The 25,173-nt window shown below is 41.7% G+C and overlaps 1 protein-coding gene across 3 annotated transcripts in view; it reads right to left on the reverse strand.

Moving 5' to 3' along the window:
• NCOA6 (nuclear receptor coactivator 6) overlaps nt 1–25,173 on the reverse strand; it is an 85,322-nt gene that overhangs the window by 33,025 nt on the left and 27,124 nt on the right. For all 3 annotated transcript variants that reach the window (XM_073606378.1, XM_073606376.1, XM_073606377.1), the window contains exons 2-9: nt 24,912–25,023; nt 23,334–23,568; nt 19,696–19,851; nt 13,846–13,968; nt 13,616–13,750; nt 10,993–11,793; nt 6,809–6,955; nt 3,377–4,433 (exon numbers count right to left, since the gene is read on the reverse strand). In XM_073606378.1, coding sequence (XP_073462479.1) covers nt 3,377–4,433; nt 6,809–6,955; nt 10,993–11,793; nt 13,616–13,750; nt 13,846–13,968; nt 19,696–19,851; nt 23,334–23,541 — 2,627 coding nt within the window. In that variant the 5' untranslated portion in view covers nt 23,542–23,568; nt 24,912–25,023. The remainder of the gene's footprint in view (nt 1–3,376; nt 4,434–6,808; nt 6,956–10,992; nt 11,794–13,615; nt 13,751–13,845; nt 13,969–19,695; nt 19,852–23,333; nt 23,569–24,911; nt 25,024–25,173) is intronic.

Below are 25,173 nucleotides of genomic sequence, written 5' to 3' on the forward strand. Positions count from 1 at the left end.
ACCTCGTCAAGCTCTATAAAAATTTCAAGAGTGATCAGTCTGGTCCTCTGGGGTTTGACTATATTGTATATAGGTGGTGTGCTATTCATGCTCATAGGCTATTTTCTGTGAATTAATTATATGAGAAATCTGTGTAATTGTTTTTATTTTAAAATTTGTAATAAATATTAATTTTTTATAAGAATGTCTTATGCCTAAAAAGTCCATCATCCAAAAACCTTATATCTTCTATACTTAAAATATCGGGACGTGACAAATTAATTTTAACTTAGTGTTGTATCCACAGCACCACTCTATGGAGATATGAAATTTCTAATTAACTTCATGTTGAATCTGGACGCTAGAAGATCTACGTCCGGAGTCCCCCATCTTTGGCAAATAGCCCGAAAAATGTTGTGAAAAAACCATTCACCTGGGAATAACTGCTGGCGACTCAGATAGTCCGCCTGACAATTTTCTACTCCCGGAATGAAGACTGCCGATAGGCATGGAAGATTCTTTACTGCCCAAGTTAGAATATGGTTCACCTCCGTCTGCGCCGCGAGACTCTTGGTGCCCCCCTTGGTGATTGATATAGGCCACAGCTGTGGCATTGTCGGATTGGATACTGACAGGACAATCCCGTAACCTGGACGTCCAGGACTTCAGAGCCAGACGCACTGCCCGAATCTCTAGGATATTGATGGGCAAGGGTCTTTCGGCTCTTGACCACTGTCCCTGGACAGTGATCTTTTCTAGTACTGCTCCCCAGCCTGAAAGGCTGGCATCTGTCGTTACCACTTTCCAGATAACAGGTCTGAAGGATTTTCCTTTCAGCAGATTCTGGGTTAGTAACCAGGCTTTGGGACACCCGCATTGGAAGTCTAAAGCTTGAATTGTTTTGTTCCAAGTAGACAGGATACTGTTTTGCAACAGCCTTGAATGGCACTGGGCATAGGGAACCGCTTTCTAATGAAGCCACCATGTTTCCTAGCAACCTCATGCAAAGGCGAATGGAGGGATCGCCTTTTGACCTGACCATCCGCACCAGCTCTCTTATGGAGTTGATCTTTGCCAGAGGCAAGAACACCTTTTTCTGGGCTGTGTCTATGATCAGACCCAAGTACTCCAGCCTTTTTTTTTTTTTAAGGAAGATTTCTCTAGGTTGAGAATCCAACCCAAACTTTCCAGGTAACTGGTTGTATAATGCGTGCGTTTTGGTCTAAACGAGCCACCGACTGGTCTATTAGCAATAGATCATCTAAGTACGCCAAGACTGTTATGCCCTGTGCCCTTAACCTGGCTAAAGGTGGAGCCAGGACTTTTGTAAACACCCGGGGTGCTGTAGCTAGCCCGAAGGGCAAAGCTACAATCTGGAAATGCTGCTGTTCTACCTTGAACCACAGAAACCTTTGGCAAGCGGGAAATATAGGAACATGCAGATATGCATACCTGATGTCGATAGATGCCAGAAGTTCTTCTCCTAGTGGGACAGAAACTACTGACCTGATCGTCTCCATGAGAAAGGAGCAGATCTTCAGGAACTGATTTAGATTCTTTAGATCTAGAATGGGTCTGAACCCCAAACCTTGCTCTTCTGTGGGGATCTGCATGATCACCCCCTGAGCCATTAATCGGTCTAGTGCCCGAAACAGAGATTGCCTTTTTTCTGGATCTTTGGGAACATTTGACCTCAGGAAATGAGATGGTGGAAAGCCCTGAAATTCCAGCTTGTACCCCAGAGTTACCGTGGAGATGACCCATCTGTCCTGCATTTCCTCTTGCCAGACTTCTGAAAACTGCAGAAGTCTTCCCCCCACCCTAGAGAGGGGGGGTGCCTCTTCATGATGAGGCTTTAGGATTCTGCTTTGCAGGTTTCTGGCCCCAGGACTTCTTTTGAGCCTGGGCCTGACCCTAAGGTTTTCCTCTAGAGTCTGACGGCAGAGGCCGTCGCCACTGCCTAGATGCGGAAGCCCCTGGCGCAGGAGAAAGAGCCCGTTAAAATGAAGGGCGTTTATACTTTTTTTTGACTGGCAAAAGAGTACTTTTCCCACTAGAAATTGTTTGGATGTATTTGTCCAAATCATCCCCAAATAACCGATCCCCGTGAAAAGAGAACCCAGTCAGGAGCTTTTATACATGGTGCTTCGGCTGACCAACTTTTTAACCACAGGATTCTACGCATATGTACTAGCATAAGAGTAAAGCGGGACGCCTGGTGAATAGAATCTTTAATGGCATCTATGGCAAAGCATAATGCTTTTTGTAGTTCGGCCAATTCCTGGGCTTGTTGTACAGGAACCTCTTTAAGGGCCTGTCTAAATTGGTCATTTAGGGATTGACAGACGCCTATTGCAATGATGGCAGGCTGAGTAACGGCACCTGCCAAGGGAAAAGAGGATTTTAACAGGAATTCCAACATTTTATCTGTTGGATCCTTAAGCATTTGTGCATTGTCTACTGGACAAGTTAGACTTTTATTCACACTGGAAATCGCAGCGTCAACTGCTGGTACCTTCCATTTTTTGGTGAATTTCTCCTGCATGGGATAGAGAACTGAAAATCTCTTTGGCGGGAGAAAATGCTAATCCCGGTGATCCCATTCAGCATAAATAATCTGTTCTAGTAATGCATGCACAGGAAACGCATGCAAAGGCTGTGAAGGTTTTAAGGAACCCAAGGAAGAAACCGAGGTTTTAGTAGACTCCATTAGGGGTAGCATGAAAGTAGAACGAACCATCTACGTAAGAGAGTGTATCAGCAATTTCTCAGATTGCAAGGCTGAAAAAGGTTCATCTACCGTTGTTTCCTCCACAGAGGAATCAGGCAGGCCTGGAGAACACAGAATACTCAGCATACTTAATAGGGCTGGGAAAAAAATCGATTTAAATCTTGAATCGAGTTGAGAGGTCAAATCGATTCAAAATTTAAGCAAATCGATTTTTTTAGATTTTTTTTTTCACCGCGCCGGCCCCGAGGCGTTGCGGGCATGAGTTTTTAGGCGAGGCCGCGGCTTCGGCCTAGTCCGCGGCTAAGGCCGGACGCCACGGACTCGCCTAAAAACTCATGCCCGCAGCACCTCCGGACCGGCGCGGACACCGCGCCGAGAATGAAGAGCTGCGGACAAGGAGTTTTTAGGTGAGGCCGCGGCTTCGGCCTAGTCCACTAGGCCGGACGCCGCAGACTAGGCCGAAGCCGCGGCCTCGCCTAAAAGCTCATGCCCGCAGCGCCTCGGGACCGGCGCGGTTTCCAAAAAAAAAAAAACTCGATTCGAATCGTGAATCGAGTTTTTTTTAAGAGAATCGAAGATTTTTTTTTTTTTAAGAAAATCTCCCAGCCCTAATACTTAATACATCAACCACAACATATTCTTCTGCTGGTACCATTAATCACTTACTTCATATGTTCCTCCCCCTGTTGGTTCTTTTTCTTCCTTGGTGGCTTCTTCTTCTTTGGCTTGGCAGCAGCCGTGTTCTGTTTGCTGTTTACACCAAAGTGACCAGCAGATATGTCACTCTGAAGAAGATTTACCAGGAGAGGGCTGGTCAATGTGACATCTTTGTTGACAGGGAAGGTTGAATTTTGTCCACAGGACAGCTGATTTCCATTGCCACCCTGACCAAATGGAGAACTGAAGGAGAGGCCATGTCCAGGAAAGTGTTGTCCAGGTCCGTTATTCCCAGGCATGTTCTGCAAGTGTTGAGGATGTTGTGGAGCCATATTGCCTGTTTGCTGCATGGGTAAATCAGACAACATATTCCCTAAGTCACCAGTAGCTTGAGAAGTTTCTGCATGGGGCTGCTGAAGATGCTGTCCTGGTCCAGCTTGTCGGAGGACCTGAGTCTGTATGTTGACACCCTGTGAAGGATTACCACCCACTGTTCCCTGCTGGGAAATGTTCTGCCCTGAGAACTGAACCATGCTGTTGGCTAGACCAGAGGCTGGTCCCCTTATTATCTGACTAGTTCCTACCATAACACTCCCTGGGTTTTGGTTGTTAAATCCTTGTTTATTTCCCTGCATTATCTGCTCCATTACAGCCTGATTCTGGGCTGTCATCATCTGACTGTGAGAAGGAATCATTTGCTTCGGGGGTGTCATTCTTTGGGGTGTCTGACCCAGATTTTGAGGTCCTGCCAGCATCTGTCCCTGCGACATGAGCTGTGCTCTTGAAAGTACCAGTTGACCTTGGGCATTCAGAGGAGTCTGTCCTTGAAGGTTAACCATTTGTCCTTGGGAGTTAATGATTTGTTGATGCATGCTAAGTATCTGGGACTGTTGTCCTTGCTGTGCCTGACCGTGCAGTCCACCAATACTAACTTGACTCACACCACTACCACTGGTTTGCTGGTTATTTAGGTTGTTATGAAGTCCAATCAGATTGGTCTGCATCATGTTGGCACCACTATGAGAGCCTTGCAGCTGACCATGGGATGATCCATTAGCCTGGCCACCTAAGAGTTAAGCAAATCATTAGTGTTACTCATCACACTTTATGCACAATAAACACAACTACAGAAAACAGTATGTGTCCTACATTGTTATAAATAGGAAAAAGTGTTCCTTCCTAAACCATTATTTTTTTTTCTGGTCGCTTCTCAAAAAATAAGCGTTTTAGACATTTCCCCATCTGTATTCCACAAAAACTGTCCCACACAATGAACACAAGTAAAAGCAGGGGTTAACGTTAGCTGAATGTCAAAGTAATTCCTTAATTCCTTTTTTTCATAAGTCAGTGAGGCATTTATCACAAATAACGACCAACAGGGAGGAGCCTCATGTGCATATGACCAAGGACCAAGCTCGACACCTACTGGAAATGTAAATCATTCTATTTAACTTCATCTGCCTGTATTTCCAGATCAACTGACTATTATGAAAATCAAATTGCATTAAACATAACACATTCATGCATTTTTCATTTTATGCTCAATCTGAATTGCATGGTATGCTCACATACCAGGAAGTACACTACTATTTTTTAGGAGAAATTCCAGACAAAAAGGTAGATGTTTCAGGGTACTGCTTTAGGCACCATTAACATTTCTAGATGTTCCTTTTAACCACTTGCCGACTGTAGTCATACAGCGGCAGAATAGATCTTATGTGCCGGATCACGCACTTAGTACGTGATTCGCACGTCTGGGTTTCGGTACGCACGCCGCTTCTGCTGTGATTAGTCACAGCAGAAGCTGATCAGTGGGTGCTGGTGTTCTGTCAAAATAGCCAATTCATGGAGATCTTCAATCAAGTTACTTCCGGTTACTGTAAAGCATCAGTAATTGGAGATTTAGATGAGTTGCTGTTTTGACACAACAGTGGCAATCGTGTACACTCCGGTATATGATATTATGAGTGGACATTGTTAGTCAATAGATATCCACCAGCACTCGCTGATCGAGGTGAGACACAGGATGGAGCTCTGCCTATGTAAACAATTCAGAGCTCCGTCCTGTCAGCAGGTATGTGGTGGATTTTGTTTCCCTGAAAAGCAGGGAATAAAGTCCAGCACATCCCTTAGTAAACACACCACACTGTGTACACATAAACACTTATTAGGCAGACATTTAACCCTTTGATCGCCGTAGATGTTTAATCCTTTCCAGTCAGTGTCATTAGTACAGTGACAGTGCATATTTTTAGCACTGATCACTGTTTAAGTGTCACTGGTTCCCACAAAGTGTCAGATTGTCCACCGCAATATAAAGTCCCGCTATAAGTCACTGATTGCCACCATTACTAGTATAAAAAAAATACATTATATATATCCCATAGTTTGTAGACGCTATAACTTTTGTGCAAACCAATCAGTATACGTTTATTGGGACTTTTTTTACCAAAAATATGTAGCAGAATACATATTGGCCTAAATTGATGAAGAAATTTGATTTTTTTTTTAAATTTTTATTGCATGTGTTTTATTGCAGAAAGTCTTTTTTTGTTTATAGCGCAAAATATAAAAAAAAACAGTGGTGATCAAATACCACCAAAAGAAAGCTCTATTTGAGGGAGAAAAAAAAATAACATAAATGAAATTTATGTACAGTGTTGCATGATCCCGCAATTGTCAGTTAAAATAACGCAGTGCCGTATAACAAAAAATGGCCTGGTCATGAAGGGGGGTAAATATTCCGGAGGGCAAGTGGATAACATAGAAAATCTTCACTTTTTTTTAGTTCAGATTCATTTTAAGTAGGGCTTACTTCGCACCAACTGACCCTTTGCTCTCCCCAACATACCACACTAACAAACTAATCTTTGTAGCACTGGACATAAGGTAAGAGGTGTATGTCAGTATTTATTTCATAAGCAGAAATGGTAAAATTAGAGTAGGACATTACTGTTGTCTATACTATATAAAGTTACATGCTAAAGTCACTATTCACTATAAAAACTAATATCAAAAATTGAGGAATAATAAAACTATGTTCAGTATCCCTCCCACAGACAGGATGTTAATAAAACAATAATAAGCAGCTGCTATACTAGAAGCAAAATACATCAAATATATGTCAAAGAAAATTTTCTAAAACATTAGCAGCACTAGTGCACAAATAGCAAGCATTTAAAAATAACAATAGATTTTCTATTTGTGCACTAGCGCTGCTGTTTTAGAAATTTTTTCTTTGACATACATTTGATATATTTCACTATAAAAACTAGCTGTGGTGGTCATTTTTCCCTAGAGGTCACATTTTCAACTATCGGTCTAAAAGGAGTAAAAAGAAAAAGCAAATAAAGCATTAAACCACAAAGCATAACCTGTTTAGATACAAAGACAATCGTCAGTTTCATGAAACTTGCTGTGGTTGATAGCAATGGGTCTTACCTGCCCCTTGACCAGCGGCGGTAGCTTGCTGCTGAGCTGTGCCACCATTAGTTGGTGACCCTGCATTGCTGGGTGGGGTCTGCCCCTGCAGAAAACTGGCATTTGCTTGCCCTGCTGAAAAGCCAGGCAGCAGTCGCTTAGGAATTCCTGGGAGAGTAAAGGAAGAGCTCTTTGTAAAAATTAGATTAGTATTCTGCAATTTACACAACTAGTTTGTATAGAAAACCTCTAGTGGGTGAAATATGCTCTTGGCTTAACCACTTGCTGAATGCCCTATAGCAGTTTTACTATATACACATGATCCTGCACTTCTGCATTTAGGGGGTAAACAACACAGAAGGGGGATCTGCCTATGTAAACAAGGCAGATCGCCGTTCTGACAGGGGGAAGGGATGCATTCTGTGTTTCTGCAAAGCAAGGACTAGAATCCATCTCTTCCCCTAGTAAAAGCAGCACACTGTGTACACAAAAACACTGGCTAGGCACACAGTTAACCCTTTGCTTGCTCTAGATGTTTAACCCCTTCCCAGAAAGTGATTAGTACAGTGACAGTGCATATTTTTAGTATTAGTGTCACAGGTTTCTGCAAAGTGTCAGAGTCCAACTGTCTGCCGCAATATCGCAGTCCTGCTATAAAATGCTGATTGCCGCCATTACTAGCATAAAAAAAATGAATCCAAAACCCATAAATATACCAAAGATTGTAGACACTATAATTTTCGCGTAAAATAAATAGAGATATGTGGCGCTAACTCAAAGTGCATAAATGTGATGAAATAAATATAATCCAATTCTTCAAGTAAAGTGCATAAGTGTAAAGAGAAAAATCCCATAAAGTGACTAAACATCCATTAAATTCATAAAAAGTGACATTGGATAAATAACAGTGAAAATTCATGAAATATGACATCAAATAAATAAACAAAACCAAATGAAGGTGAATAAATCCAAAGATAGTCTAAAAGTGCATCAAGATTAAAAAAAAAAAAAAAAAAAAGAAAAAAAAAAAATCACAAATTTAGAAAAAATGTAACAAAAAAAAAAATTGCATGAGATAAAAATAAGTTGCATGCAATAACAAAAATCACATAAAGTGCAAAAACGCTATAAAATAGCCACAAGTTGATCCAATTAATGTAATACAGTTCCAATATGAACAAAGTGAGTCTTCATAAAACAGTTTGTGCAAAAAAATAGATGAAAAAAGTGCAAGTGCAAATGATGATAGGTGCACTTGCACTTTTTTCATCTATTTTTTTGCACAAACTGTTTTATGAAGACTCACTTTGTTCACGTTGGAACTGTATTACATTAATTGGATCGACTTGTAGCTATTTTTCTAGCGTTTCTGCACTTTTTAGCACTTTATGCGATTTTTGTTATTGCATGCGACTTTTTTATCTCAAGCGATTTTTTTTCTAAATTTGTGATTTTTTTTATCTTGATGCACTTTTAGACTATCTTTGGATTCATTCACCTTCATTTGGATTTGTTTATTTATTTGATGTCATATTTCATGAATTTTCACTGTTATTTATCCGATGTCACTTCTTATGAATTTAATGGATGTTTAGTCACTTTATTTATGTGATTTTGCTCTTTATGCATATGCACTTTTTGAAGAATTGGATTATATTTATTTCATCACATTTATGCACTTTGAATTAGCGCCATATCTCTCTATTTACCTTATTATTTTTCTGTGTGGGAACACTGCCGTATTAGTTCTCTTTAGCTGCTTTGGCTCGCCTTGGTTTTGCGCACTAGTTTTCTTCTTTGTTTCTTAATTTTTGCATAAACCAATCAATATATGCTTACTGGGATTCTCTTACCAAAAGCAGAATACATATTGGCCTAAATTTATGATGAAATTTGATTTTTTACATTTTTCTACTGAATACGTTTTACAGCAGAAAGTAAAAAAAATATATATATTTTTTTTAAGTTAGTGTCTTTTTTTGTTTATAGCACAAAAAATAAAAAAGACAGTGGTGATAAAATACCACCAAAAGAAAGCTCTATTTGTGGGGAAAAAAATGACCTACATTTTATTTGGGTATAGTGCTGCATGACCGCGCAATTGTCAGTTAAAGTAACGCAGTGCTGTATCGCAAAAAATGGCCTGGTCATGAAGGGGGGTAAATCTTCCACAGATTTAGAGCCCATTCACACAGGGACGACTTGTCAGGCGACCTAGTCGCCTGACAAGTCGCCTCCCGTTCTGTGCTATGGAACCGTTCTAAGGGGAGCGACGCAAGTCGCTCCGACTTAGAAAAAGGTTCCTGTACGACTTCGGGGGCGACTTGCATAGACTTCTATACAGAAGTTGTTTTGCAAGTCGCCCGAGCAGTCGTTTGCAGGTCGCCTCGCTGAGGCGACCTGCAAGTCGTGTTGCCCCTGTGTGAATGGGGTCTAAGTGATTAAAGCAGTTCTTCACACTAGAAACAAAAAAAAAGAAAAAAGTCAGCAGCTACAAATACTGTAGCTTCTGACTTATAATAATAGTATACTTTCCTGTCCAGGGATCCGGCTCCATCCTCGCCCGAGGCAGGCTTTTTGCTGATCTTCGGGTCCAGGGGCCAGCATGTTTACTTTCAGAAGCCGGCTGGGACTGCTTGTAGCCTCACAGCCAGCTTCCTACTACACTTTGTGAATGGTCCCGCAGCCTTCTGGGACCTGTGACATGTCCCGGACGGCTGCGGGTGAACGAGGGAGGCCAAATCCTCTTAGAATGCATGCCACAAGTATCTCAGGAGGCTTCAGGAAGCTGGGGTATGCCATTGAAGCCTAGGTGAAAATAATGGAAGTGAGGTAATCTTGGGGGGAAAAAAAACGGTATTTACAAAAAAAAGAAAAAAAATGAATAAAGAAGGGAGTAGAAGCATTTTACGGAAAGTGTAGGTCTGCTTTAAAGCACCTGGTGACCTGGAATAATCATGCACACCAGGAGTAGGGTCTTCACTTGCTGCATACTTCTTCTAGGTCACTGAGTCAAACATTACAGAAGCCAAACTACTGATATTTTTTGTAGAAAGTCAGCCTATATATTTTAGTAATTCCTCTCCATGGACAGAAGAAAGCTGTCATGTGACATCTGCTATTTCAAATTTGATTAATTTGGTTTAAGAATAACCCCTGAGACAATCCAGCTGAAGGTAATTTTTAGCAAAAAGTCCAAAGTGCTTTCATATTAATCCAGAAACAGAGCACCAAAAAATTGCCAACTGTAAGTGAAAAACAGTGAAACTCAGTAATGGAACAAAAGCAAAAGAAAACAAAACGAATCTTTGTCTTATCCAATGAAAAGGCATTCTCTCTTTGGTGAGCTTAAAAAGGTTCTCCAAACTATTTGAAAAAAAAAGTCAGCAGTTATAAATACTGTAGCTGTTGACTTTTAGTAAAAGGACACTTACCTGTTCAGGAAACCAGCACCAACCTCACCTGGGCCAGGTTCGCAGGTCTTCAGGTCCCTGGCGCCAGAATGTTTACTGTGGGAAGCCAGCTGTGACGCCCTGCGACTTCACAGTCGGCTGCACACTGCGCATGTGTGCGCCATGCTGTGCTTTGTGAGTGGTCCCGCAGCCTTCTGGGACCTATGACTTGTCTCAGAAGGTTGCAGGCAGGAGAACTTCTGGTGGAATAACCACCAGGGTACCTGCTCTACCCCACAAAAAGTTCCAAAAGAAGGGGAGGGGGGCATAAAGCAGAAATTCCCCTTTAAACAGCAAAATTCACCATAATTGGGACAAATCTGAGAAGATTCAACAAATACAGAATGAACAAGAATGACAACATTCTTGGGGGGAGATTGTGACATCACTGCCCCTCCTCATCCAATCAAAGGACATGAATGGCAGCTGTGCCCAGCGAGCAACCCCCTGTGGTCAGTGTGCAGTGGACCAAGCTGACCCACTGTAAGTATGCAAAAGATATTATCTCTGGAGTTCAGCTTTCAAATGTTCCTAATATGTGTTGGCTTATGTGTGTTTGAATTAAATCATTTTGCTAATTAGCATTCATTGAACCTTACCATATATCCATCAGTCTATAGCCAGCCTAAGCCTTTCAGCGTTACTAATAATAATATCTAACCACTTTAATACTCAAAGACACAGTTATCATTGCTAGATTTACAGTCATCAGGTCAACACGCTGTTTAAATCAGACAGCTTTGTATGACATACCTGCATGAATACCCTGTGGACCCTGATTCTGCTGCATCATAAAGTTTCCTGCTGTGCTCCCCTGTGGTATCACACTACTGCGCCCCGGAGAGCTGACAGCCTGTTGTTGGAAACCCTGAGGCAATGAATTGCCTTGTCCTGGTCGTGGTCCCATGGCCTGTTGCTGGGTTTGGATCACTGTGGGGGACGATGCAGGTGAGCTCTGCTGGAAGGAAGAAGGAGATGAGGCCGGAGATTTGGAGAGATGGGGTTGCTGCAATGGAGTCATCGCCCTCGGAGGTCCCCCCTGCATTGGTTTCATTGGAGGTGTGCTGAACTGATTTGAGTTAGCCATAGAAGGGAAATTAGAGTGAACTTGGGATGCCTGCTGGCTGCCAAATGGGTAAGGAGGGGGAGGGTGGGACGGTGTCTGCACTGCTGACAGAGACGGTCTCTGTGTAAATTGCTGCTGTTGCTGTAATGGCCCTCCTGCACCCAATGCAGATTTCTTCCACTGTTGATTGGGAACAACAGCCCCCATATTTGCTTGAGCCGGGGGAGGCTGCAAGGCTCCTGACGCAAGCTGATTCCAGCCTGGAGGAACAGGGACCTGTGCAGGAGTTGCAAAAGGAGGACGAATGCCTTGAGAAACTTGCTGATGCTGCGGCAGGCGAGCCTGTTGCTGAAACTGCTGAAAGTTGGCTGGATTGGCTGGTCGGTTGCCTACAACTGCCTGCATTTGGTGGAGCTGAGGAGCCAGGAAACCAGACGGATGGCTCTGCTGCTGAACTGTCAAACCAGACGCAAGGGGATCCATGGCATCTAAGGGGAAAAACACTTCATGAGGCATTGACACTTGTACCTTTTTTTCTAAATGTAAAACATCCAAGCCTACAAACTGCAAACCTACGTTTTTTTCTACCAAGGCCCCTTTCACACTTGTGAGACTTGTCCTGTGACTTGGGACTGCAAAGTCACATGAGAAGTCGATCCCCATGTATTCCAAAAAGTACCATTCATGCCTGTGCAACTTCAAAGTAGACCCTGTACTACTTTGGTCTGACTTTGATGCGATTTGAGGTCCATAGACCTCATGTTTACACAGGCATTGCTTAACCACTTCAATACCAGCACTTTCCCCCCTTCCTGCCCAAGTCAATTTTCAGCTTTCAGTCACTTTTTAAATGAAAATTGCGCGGTCATGCTACACTGTACCGAAACAACATTTTTAGAATTTTGTTCCCACAAATAGAGCTTTCTTTTGGTGGTATTTGATCACCTGTATAGTTTTATTTTTTGCTAAATAAAACATTTTGCAAATAAGTAAGTTTTCTCCTTCACTGATGGGCACTGATGAGGCTGCACTGACGGGCACTGATAAGGAGGCACTGACGATGGGCACTGATAGGCGCCACTGATATACAGCACTGATGGACATTGATTGGCGGCACTGATGGGCACTCATAGGTGGCACTGGTGGGCGCTGATAGGTTATACTGAAAGGCTGCACTGATGGGTACTTATGGGTGGCACTGATAGGCGGCACTGATGGGAATGGATAGGCGGCACTGGCAGGCATTGCTGATGGGCACTGATTGGCATCTGCCTAGGCACCGATTGGCATATCCCTGGTGGCCCAGGGTGGCATACCTGGTGGGCATCTCTGGTGGTCCTGGCATCATCCCTGGTGGTCCTAGGCGAGCATCCGTGGGGGGGGGGGGGCTGCGCTGATAAATGATCAGCACAGACCCCCCTTTCAGGAGAGCCACCGATCAGCTCTCTACTCGCGTTTATCAGACGCGAGTGAGGAGAAGCCGATAAACGGGTCTTCCTGTTTTCACTGTGATCCGTCAGAGGCTCTTTACCGAGATCAGTGTTGCAGTGTGTCAAACTGACATACCGCATGGCGGCTTATCCTGCTGAACGTCATATGACACCCAGTCAGGATAACTGAACCACCGCCCGGCCGTCATTTTGCTATAGACCGGGCGGGAAGTGGTTAAAGTTGCATCAAAATTGCAGCAAAAATTGCGCGCCTTTCAGGTTGCACAAGTGTGAAAGGGGCATAAATGTTTATAGCAACATGTCAGGGTAGGAAATTTAGCAATAGCAGTACCCATTTTTTTTTTAATGCTGACAGGTTCTCTTAAAAGCTGAGCTCTGGGCACAACATTCATTTATATCTATTTCTCAACAGCCACAAAGGATAAACAAATCTACTTTCTGTGCATCAGATCCCTGTGCAATGATATCACTGGGCTGTATATAGCCTCTAAGCTGTAGGAGGGACCCAGAAGACCCACCCCTTAAAGGCTGCCTACAGACAGCTACAGGAGGGCAGATGCAAGCCCAGTCACCCTGCCCACAAAGAGAGAGCAGGAGTGACCAGTATTTATTTCAGAGAGGCACCGGAAGGTGGTGGGAGACGTCCCCTTCTGCTGCCTGTAAAAGCAATCCAGCAGATTGAGCAGCTAGGATGGCTTTTTACATTGCAGGGAATCGCTGGCTGAAAAAAAAAGATATCTGGATGATGTTTGTAGCTGCAGGCATCATTCAGATACCTCTACTGAAAGTCCATGACGTCATATGATGTCATGCAGGCGGGAAGTGTTTAAGCTGACTGAAAAGGGTTTCTTTACAACACCTTGCTGTGAAGAAGGTCTTGGAGTCCTTGGTTGGAGTTCGGCATTGCCACCTACAGCCATCATAGAAGATGAAACATGGGGACCTTGGGACATCATGGTGCCTGCGGCAGCAGGGTTGTTCATCCTGATGAGGCCTGGATGGTAACAGAATAGTCAAAAAATATTTTTAGTTATAGTAGTAATAAAAACAAAAAGGCTTTGACTTTCTGAATTAGCTGCTGTAACATACCTGCTCTGCCCTGAACCGCAAAACCTGGGTCAATTCTCATTGTGTTACTTGCTGCCATTGGTCCATTCATTCTAACCTCCTGTGCAGGGTTTTGAGCTAATGCAAGATTTATTGCCCCTTCTCCTGAAAATTATCAGCAGAAAACAAATTCAAATCCATGATGGGTCACGGCAGGAAAAAAACATGTAGAAAACTTAAAATGTATGAAAAAGCTTGGGACCTCCTACCATACAGTGCTGTGAAAAAGTATTTGCCCCCTTCCTGATTTATTTTTTGCATATTTGTCACACTTAAATGATTCAGCCCATTAGATAACCTTAATAAATACAAAATGCAGTTTTTAAATGATGATTTTATTTATTAAGGGAAAAAAGCTGTCCAAGGCTGTAATCTCTCCCCCCCCCCCCCCCCCCCCTTGCTAAATCATAAATAAACTGTGATTAACCACATTTTTTGGAAAGCGGAGTTAACTTTCACTTGCCACTTCATTTGTTGAATCAAGAAATCACTTAGACGAGGGGTTCCCCCCGTGAAACGTGTAAGCCATATTGGACACTGAAGAGTCTTCCTGTGTTACAAGCTGAGTAATGTAGATCTGGTGGCAGTCTCACTTGTATACTTTGATACACCCGTCTATGTCATGCGTTATGTATGAAGGGATTCCCACAGTCCTAAGAGGGCAGCAAGGCATGTCAGCGCTATACCTATAAGCTGAAGGAGTGGACAACTTATCAGGCTCTAAGCACCACAATATAGCGCAGGAGGTTGTTCTTGAAATCCACGGGTGTGATAACCCCCAGCTCTTTTTTTGTGGCTCCGAAGATACAATTAGGAAATGGCTGGATTAACAGCCAGAGGACACCATTTTTTCCGCTCTCCTCCCCTTCTAGTTGTTGACCAAGAAGTGACGTGGAGCACAGGGGAGATATGCAGGGTGGATGTCTCATCAAAGAGAACTTGTCACCAAAAAAAAAAAAAAAAAAAAAACATCAAATAAGCGTATTTTTGACCCCTATGTGATGGGAAAAAAAAGTTGTTTTTTTTAATTGTAAAAAAATAAAAAGTTACACCCAAGCACATAAAATCCCCTCCTCCCCCCAAATTTGAGCCCCCCCCCCCAACATATACGCACGTACAAAGGTAAACGCACGCGGTGGGGCGCCTACACCTGAAAACATTGATTGCTATACACGTTACATATCGCCGTGCACAACTGAATGAGAGCAATAAATCTAGAGCTAGACCTCCTCTGTAACGCTAAACTGATGTTTTAAATTTCGGGTACTGAAATATTTAAGGTTTGACATGTAGGTATCCATTTACTCATTGCTTTTATATTTTACCAAAAAACTGGGTAATTTATTGCGTTTTTGTGCCCCCTAAAATTAACTTTGTGGTAATATCGTGTGACATAAAAAATTGGAACTACCACTATTTTATTATATAGGGTGCTTGCTTTCAGTAAATATATAATGTTTGGGGCGGTTATGTAATCTTTAGGCCTAAAATAATTTTTTAAACGTGTGCAAAATACGCAAATACAGCTCTGGCTGTGAAAGGATTAAGGCAGGGCTCGACAAACCCCGGGCGCCAGGTTGCATTTGCAAATAGAATTAGCGACCTAGCGCCTGGGGCAGCACAGCTGGGGTATCCTGTCTCCGTACGACACCCCCCCTCCCGGCGCAAACGCGTTGGGGCGCGCCGGTAATTGAAGCCACGGCTTTGCTGCCTTCTGCAGTCCTATGGTTCCTTCTGGAATCGGGTGCCCTCTTGTGGTGGCCGTTGGTATGACAAGACAACCACCAATGCTAATGGAGCTTCCCCTGCCTGTTTTCACTGCCCGCCCATCTCCTTCCCTTTACTTAGAACCCCCAAACATTATATACATTTTTTATTCTAACACCCTAGAGAATAAAATGGCAGTCATTGCAATACTTTCTGTCACACCGTATTTGCGCAGCGGACTTACAAGCGCACTTTTTTGTGAAAAAATACTTTTTTTAATTAAAAAATAAGACAACAGTAAAGTTAGCCCAATTTTTTTTTATATTGTGAAAGATAATGTTACGCTGAGTAAATTGATACCCAACATGTCGCGCTTCAAAATTTCGTCCGCTCGTGGAATGGCGACAAACTTTTACCCTTTCAAATCTCCATAGGCGACGTTTAAAAAAATTCAACAGGTTGCAAGTTTTGAGTTACAGAGGAGGTCCAGGGCTAGAATTATTGTTCTCGCTCTACCAATTGCGGCGATACCTCACATGTATGGTTTGAACACCGCTTTCATATGTGGGCGCTACTTACATATGTGTTCGCTTCTGCATGCGAGCTCGGCGGGACGGGGCGCGTTTAAAATTATTCTTTTTTTTATTTATTTTAACTTTTAACTTTTATTTTTTCACTGTTCTTTAAAAAAAAAAAAAAAAAAAAAAAAAAGTCACTTTTATTCCTATTACAAGGAATGTAAAAATCCCTTGTAATAGAAAAAAAGCATGACAGGACCTCTTAAATATGAGATCTGGGGTCAAAAAGACCTCAGATCTCATATTTAAACTAAAATGCATTTAAAAAAAAAAAAGAAAAAAAAATTTTCATTTGAAAAAAAAAAATCAATAAAATGTTCCTTTAAGAGCTATGGGCGGAAGTGACGATTTGACGTCGCTTCCGCCATGCAATGACTTGGAGACGGGCGGGGGGCCATCTTCCCCTCACTCGTCTCCATGTCAGGCCAGGGACAGGTCCGGATCTCCTCCGCTGTTACCGACGGCCATGGTAAGCGGTGTAGGGCACCGGAGCGAGGTGGTAGGGGGGGCCCTTTCCCGCTGCCGATAAAAGTGATCTTGTGGCGAAACCGCTGCAGAGACCACTTTTATCTAAAAGAGAACCGCCGGCTATTGAAGAGGATACCGGGGTTATGGTAGCTAGCTGCTACCATAACAACGGTATTTCTCTTCAAAGACAGGACGTATATAGTCGTTCTGCGGGAAGGAAGCGGTTAATTAAAATGCATTTTTGTCATCTCCCTGCTTGTCTGATCAGGTTCGCCTGTCAGTTTTTCAGGCGGACCTGATCGGACCCTTAGCGGGGATATGGCGGTCTTGTGTCCCTGCATAGCAGGAAATAAAAGCAGTCACATTCGTTCTAGTCGTCTTTCTGTGTAAAGTTAAAGGGGGATTACGGCGAAAAATGTTTTTTAGAGGTCAGCATCTGCAAATACTGCAGCTGCTGACTTTTAAAATAAGGTCACTCACCTGTCCCGGGGTCCAGCGACGTCGGCACCCGAGACCGAACCGTCCCTTGATCCTCGGGTGCTGCCGCCGCCATTCTCAGTGAGGGAATCAGGAAGTGAAGTGTTGCGGCTTCACTTCCCGGTTCCCCACTGCGCATGTCGCACTGCGCGTTCTCAATGGTCCCCGCTATCTCCTGGGACCTGTGTCTTTCCCAGGAGACAGCGGGGGAGTGCGGGAAGGGGCGTGACTCCCGCAGGAGTCTATTCCTGGAAGTGGGTGCAGATACCTGTATTATACAGGTATCTGCACCCCCCTCCCCCCTGAAAGGTGCTAATTGTGACACCAGAGGGGGTGTAACTCCGCTTTAAGATTGGTTAATTTTTATATTGAAAATAAAGCTTTGTCGGTCGTTTAAAAAAAAAAAAATGGCTCCTAACTTTTTTAGCTGGCTCCTAGATTCCAAGCAAATTTGTCAAGCCCTGGGTTAAGGGCCAGTTCACACCAGATGCAGTTCTGTGTGCTTTTTTTTCTGCACAAAATGCATGCACAGTGTTTTCCAGTATTCCAATGGCTCTAGTTCACACCATGCAGTCAGTTTCCGGTCAATTTCTGCATGAAAAATACTGTGCATGCATTTTTAGTGCAGAAAAAAGCGCACGGAACTGCATCCGGTGTTAACTGGCCCTAAAGGATAAGTTCACCTCTGGGAACATGTTACAAGTTCCACCCGTAAGATATGTTAGTTGAAAAAAAAAAAAACTCTTCACTCCTAAAAGTCTCCTAACTTTTTTAGCTGGCTCCAAGATTCACAAGCTAATCTGTCAAGCTCTGGGTTACAGTAACAATTTTGGTTCCTTTTGGGATAAAGATTTTACAGAAAAAAATAAAAGCTGATCATTGTAAGCACCTCTGGTAGTGGTAAATCGTTTGTCTCATCCCTCTAACTGCTATACAGTATCTGCAGTACAGCTTTTTCTGCTAAAATACCAACAGACTTAGTGGCCAGCTCACCAGGTGAAAATAAAGGAAAGAAAGTCTAAAAACAAAAAAAACGAATGCAGCCATTAAATCTAAGAATTGGTAACCTGCAATATAATAAAATGCTTGTTTTCGGGCTTAATATCACATTTTAATAAAACAACAGAAAAACACCTTAAATGGTTTCTGATAGAATAGGGAAGGGTTATATCCTCTGTCAGGTTATTGTTTTCTGTTACTTTATTGGGGATATTCCTCCTCACTTTCTTCTAGGGCAGAAGTGATGAGATCTCTCTCCAATGGGTACACAGACTAACATACATTTTTAGTAGTGTGATGAAGGGTTAGAACTTCTTTTTTTTTTTATTGCTGTCTGTGCCTTCCTGTTCTAGTGACAACTGCTCCGCTATTTCTTGGTCCTGGTCTCAGAGACAGAAGTGAGGGAAAATTTCCCCATTGGGGTCAAACAACAAAAGAGAAAATGGATTGGGTAAGCTTTTAGGCCTTGCGATACTTTTACTATATGGGTTAAGTCCATCAAGGTGCATGCCACCTCATGGACTTACCTCTTATTTACAACTGACAGTTTTATTAAGCCCCGGGACTACAGCTATCAGAGAGTATTAAAAAGATAAAGGCAATGAGGTGATGTGCACCTAGTTGGACTTAAAGGGGTTGTAAAGGTACGCGTTTTTTTCGCCTTAATGCATCCTATGCATTAGGGTGAAAAAAAACCTAACAGTCACCAGCCCCCTAGCGCCCCCCCGTTTTACTTACCTGAACCCCTTCATTCAGTCGGCAGGGACACGCTGGTTCCTTCTCCACAGGCTCCCGGATCTTGATTGGATAGATTGATAGCAGTGCAGCCACTGGCTCCCGCTGCTGTCAATCAAATCCAATGACGCAGGCGCCGGGGCCGAGTCCAGCATTCTGTGTCTATAGACGCAAATGCTGGACTCGGGAGCGTGCCCGCAAGGTAACCCCCTCGGGGAATCGCTTCTCCGAGGGGGTTATCAGATGTGGGGAGGAGCTGCGAGAGCCACCGGGGGACCCCAGAAGAGGATGTTCGGGGCTACTCTGTGCAAAACGAGCTGCACAGTAGAGGTAAGTATGTGTTGTTTGTTATTTAAAAAAAAATAAATAAATAATAAATTACCCTTACAATCACTTTAACCCATAGTAATCTGGCATATTTTAGAAAGAGGCTGAATTCATTGACTTCAGCTTTAAAGTAGAACCTCAGGCAGGTATAATAAGGTACAAATTATTACAGCTCTGCATTCATTAAAGTAAAACTAAACTTCTAAAATCCAAAAGAGTTTGGAGGTAGAGTTTTAGACAGATGAAACATCCTTTCACTGTCCAGTCACAGGCTGGTAAAGAACAAAACCTGTAAGTGTGACTTTACTGCAGCAGAGACAAATCAGGCCTCCTGCCCTGCCAGGCAGGATTGTGCTGTTTGGCAGAGCTGTTTAAATGTCAGAACTGGATGAACACAAATGCAATTAATTTGGCAGGTAAAACAGCTCCAATATTTGTACTTTATCTTTGCATTTGGCTGTTTGCCTAGTGGTCAGCTTTAAATGCAATGAAAGCATTATATTAAAACACAGCTGTATGTGACCATTCATAATATTCCTACCTTCTATCTGAACAGACAGAATTCCCAGATCCCGCAGCTGCTGGTTGTTGCCCTGAGCCAGAAGACGCAAGCGCTCTGCAGCTTCCCTGGGGATGTTGAATGTGACCCGAACGCTGTTCCATGGTTCCACCTTTTTTAACTTCAGCTGGCCACACTCTAAGAGGCAAGATAGAAAATTATGAAATTAGGAAGTACACAAATCATGAAAATTGGGCCTTGTAGGTTAATAGTGTGATGTGAAGAACTTTCTTGCAGTAACCAGATTCTAGCAGTCATTTTTATTTATAGCAATGAAGAAAAACACTTCTCCTATACCATCCAACATCAGCAAGACACAAAAACAGAGACAGAAGTAACCTTTAGCAGCTATACATATTCAGCAGAACAAATGGGCACAGCTACAGTGGGTGGAGAAAAGAATCACACCCCTTTAAAATAATCACATGTTGTTGCTTTGCAGTCTGAGATTAAGACAGACCCAGTTTTTGTTTTATCCAGCTCTATTTAATCAGTGCAACTTACAACATCCAAGTGAAAGATATAACACCATGTCACAAAAAATAAAAAAAAATAAAAAACAGAATCACCGAGTTGGAAAAAGGATCACCCCCTTGTGTCAGTATTTTGTTGAACCACCTTTTGCTTTAATTACAGACTTTAGTCTGTTGGGATATATCTCTACTAACTTTGCACATCTAGACTATGCAATATTTGCCCACTCTTCTTTCCAGAACTGCTCAAGTTCAGATAAATTTGATGGTGACCATTTGTGGACTGCAGTCTTCAAATCATTCCACAGATTTTCAATGGGGTTTAAGTCTGGGCTCTGACTCGCCCATGCAAGGACATTCACCTTTTTTTCCTTAAACCACTGTGTGGTCATTTTAAGAGTTGCTGATGGCCTCTTGGTAGTCTCTCTGACCAGTTTCCTCCTGGCTCTTTCATCCAGTTTGGAGTGACGTCCTGATCCAGGGAGGGTCTGTGTTGTACCAAATACCTTCCACTTCCTAATAATAGACTTCACTGTGCTTCTAGGCCTTGCTAAACCCTTTAAAAAAAATTTGTATCCATCTCCTGACTTGTGCCCGTCCACAACTTTATCCCGGAGATCTTTTGACAGTGCCTTGCCACCCACAGTTGATTGCTTCAGTTACACTACCAGGGACCATGCTGCGCTAATCAAAATGACTACAGCTGATCACAGCTGAAAGTCAAATGGCTTTGTGTACCATTGAGAAGGTGATTAGCTACACCTGATTGAGCTTACAAGTCATTTTTAGGAAGGGGGTGATCCTTTTTCTAGTTTTTTTTTTTTTCTGACATGTTAGTGTTATGTCTTTCACTTGGATGTTATAAGTTGAACTGAGTAAATACAGTTGGATAAAACAAAAGCTGTGTCTGTCTTCATTCCAGGTTGGATAGTAACAAAATGTGTTTATTTTAAAAGGGGGTGATTCTTTTCTATATCCATTGTGTGTAATTATGTTTTACTTTATTTGCAATTTTAGTCAAGACGTGTTTTTATTTAAAGTATAACTGAAGGCAAAACTTTTTTTAGTTTTGGATAGCATGGAAAGAGATTAGAACCCCTGTCAGGTTTGTAATGCTGTCTGTGTCCCTGTTAGGGAGATTCACTTTCTCTATCTGTCCTGTTTACCTTCATAACCAAAAGTGGAAGTAAAAGAAAATCACAAATTTTGGGTTGTACCCAGAACAGGAATAGAGAGGAAATCTTCCAATGGGGACACTAGTTCTGGTGACACTAGTGGTCACTTTGGAGGGATTTGCTCTCACTTCCTGTTTTGATATGGGATAGGTAGTGAAAGGAAATCTCCCCAATGGGACACAGATAGCAAAAAAAAAAAAAAAAACTGACAGGGATTATAACCCTCCCTTACTATATCCAAAATGTAAAAAAGTTTTGCCTTTAGTTCTACTTTAAAGTGAAGTTCCACCCATTTTTACAATTTACTTGCATCCACGTGCCCATCCTCAGTGCATTTCTAAATGGCTAATATTTTTATTTTTGTGTCTAAATACCTCATTTTGATATGTTTATGCGCCACTTCTGGTCCGGCCGCTAGGCGATGTCGTCATAAGGCAATTACCTTGGACTCCTGGAATATCGGTGTCATCTATCCCAGGAGTTCAAGGCAATCGCCTAAAACTCCTCTGATTGACAGGTTGCCATAACAGGGTGGGAGCTTCCGCAGATGTCACCACTGCTTTGGAAAATGGTCATGAAGATACTGCACAGGTACGAGATCGGGAGGTGCATGCTGGGCAGAAAAAAAAGACAAGCGGGCTTCAGATGCCCACAACCTCAATGGCCCCTGCCTGCTTCCGAGATCAGGTTAGATTTTAAAGCAAGAAGAAGGAACACATTAGTAACATAATGCCAATCTTAAGTGCTAACAATTAGGGCTGAAACAACTAATCAATTAATCGACAACAAATCGATTATGAAATCAATTACTATTTTCATAATGGATTAATCGGCCAGTAACAATGGGGGTTAAAAAAGCTAAAATTAGCCCTATATAGTATAAAAAGAGCAAATAATCTCTACTGTAAATATTACTTTCACTGTTGCACAGTAAAAAAACTATTTTTTTTTTTTTTTTTTTTAACTCCATTATGTTACTAAATGTCTTAGGCCTGGTTCCCACCCATGTGTTTTTGGTGCTTTTTGCAGAAATGCACTACAGTTCATTTAATGTTTCACATCTATGCTTTTTTCAGCTGTTGTGTATTTGGAAAGGGTCAAGGACCTGTTTCAATGCAAAACGTTTGGTTCAATATACTTCAATGGAGAAGCTGCAGAAAAGCATGTAATATTACAGTGCTGTTTGAAAATCTGCAAAACAGCCTAGAATTTTTTTTTCTTTAATTAAAAAAATCTGATGAGTCCAGATTCAACCTCTAATAGTATATAGAGTATATCTCTTCTGTCTGTTATTCTCAGAGAGGAAAATTTTACTCCTAATCATATAGTTGGTTATTTATATTTCCCTAATCATATAGTTGGTTATTTATATTTACCCCTGCGTATAAAGATATTTAGGAATAAATTGCCTTTTTTTAAACTTTACATATTAACTAAATTATACACCACACCTTTTTTTTTTTTTTATTAACCGATTAATCGAAACAATAATCGGCCAACTAATCGATTATGAAAAATAATCATTAGTTGCAGCCTTACTAACAATGATAGGGGGGCATTTGAAAAAAAATGATTATGGGAACTGGAGCTCTGCCTCATCTTTTAAAAAGCTATAAGGCAATGATTACAGGATCAGTCCACCCTAATATATGACCGTTTTATTTCAATGTTGGGGAGTTTTCTATCTCTCTGGTTCTTATTAGTGAGATTTCCTTGTTTTACAAATTTACTTTGACTCGTTTTTTCATATGAAAAATGTAACAGGAGTAGCTGGAACAAGGAAAAGTGGGTGGGAAAAACCAAAACCCCCAGTGAACAGGGTCAGAGTCAGGAATTATGGGAGATCTTGCTGTTGGAGTATCCCAGACAGGGTTTGACTCATCCACCAGGCACCGCCTATAACTAAAATATCACCTTCGGGTGACTTGAACCTTCAAAGAAAATGGCTTACTTGCAACATATGGAGGCTTACCCATGTTAATCAGCTCAGGCACTCCATATATTATCTTTTCCAGTTTCTGTTGCAAGTCTTGGTCTTTTATATCCCCTTTAAAGGCAACAAAGATAGTAGAGTTTCTGTCTTCTGCTCTGGGTTCATCTTCAATACCAGAGTCTTCGTCCCCTTCAATCTCTAGGTCAGGCTGGGACAGAGCTCGGACCTGACTCTCTCTTGGGTCCATAGCTGGGTGTCCTGCAGTTGTCCGTCTCTATTTGGGGGTTAAAAAAAAAAAAAAAAAAATGGATGTTACAATCAAAATAATACATTTATATAGGGCTGAAACAACTAATCGATTAATCGATAACTAATCGATTATGAAATTAATCGATTACTATTTTCATAATCGATTAATCGGCCAGTAACATAATGTGGTTTAAAAAAACTAAAATGAGCCCTTTATAGTACAAAAAGAGCAAATAATCGCTACTGTAAATATTACTTTCACAGTTCTACAGTAAAAAAATGAACCCCTTGCAGTAGTGATTATTTGCTTTTTTTTGTACTATAAAGGGCTAATATTCGTTTTTTTTAACCCCATTATGTTACTAAACGTCTTACACCTGGATCACATCTATGTGTTTTTTGGTGCTTTTTGCAGAAACGGACTACAGTTCATTTACATGGTTTCCTATGTAGCACGTTCACATCGATGCTTTTTCAGCCGCTGCGTATTTGGAAAGCAGCAGTGACTTTTTTTAACGCAAAACAGTGCTTTTTTGGTTCAACATACTTTAATGGAGAAGCTGCAGAAAAGCATGTAATGCGTTTTTGCAGCAATTTGTGTTTTTTAATCTGCCCAACAACAAATTGGCCAAAAAAAATGCAAAAACGCAAATCGCAGCAAAATCACGTGCGCAAAAATCAAAACGCACAGCAAAGAGCACTTCAGAAACAGAACAAAAGCAAACTGCATAGATGTGTACAGAGCCTTATGCTGGCCACACAGATCAATTTTCAGATGAGAAAATTCAGACGAAAAATCTTTGTACATTCGATGAATGAAAGAATGTTTGAAATTTTCACTTGTTTTTAACATTCTGTTTTTAAAATAATTGTAATTTCTGAACGAAAACCACATACACTGTCTGATAATTCCTTTCACCAAGAAGTTTTTTTATTATTTCCAAATTTTCCCATTACTGTGGTTGAAAATGAACGTCGATTTGACCCCACTAACGATTAGAAAATCGAACGAACGTTCTTATCTCTCCTCTAATAGTATATACAGTACATCTCCTCTTATAGTATATACAGTATATCTCTTCTGTCTGTTATTCTCAGAGTGGATTAGATATTTTGCTCCCTAACCATATAGTTGGTTATATTTATTTACCACTGCATAGAGATATTTAAGAATAAATTGCCTTTTTTTAAAACTTTACATATTAACTAAATTGTACACCACACTTTTTTTTTTTAAGGTTATTAACCGATTAATCGATTGATCGAAACAGTAATCGGCCAACTAATCGATTATGAAAATAATCGTTAGTTGCAGCCCTACATTTATAAACCGTATTAACTGCAGAAATGTGTTGATGCTTCTGTTACCGATTTGTATCAAGTTCTTCCTCCTACGTTTCTAAACAGCTGGCTCTCTTCAACAGAAAGGCAACTGCAGGCATCTTTAAACCAATTTGCAGCTGGAGTTCCTGGACGTACCCTACGAAAAAAAAAAAGTAGTAACATAAATATGCATATTAAGTCCAAAACAAGGTACTGTCCATAGTCCCACCGCACAATTTCCTGGACATAGACTTTTCAGTAGTGGGTAATGTAGCATCTACCAGCTGGAAACTAGGCTTGTCATGAA

Source organism: Aquarana catesbeiana, linkage group LG12 (assembly GCF_042186555.1).
Source record: "Aquarana catesbeiana isolate 2022-GZ linkage group LG12, ASM4218655v1, whole genome shotgun sequence".
Lineage (NCBI taxonomy): Eukaryota > Metazoa > Chordata > Amphibia > Anura > Ranidae > Aquarana > Aquarana catesbeiana.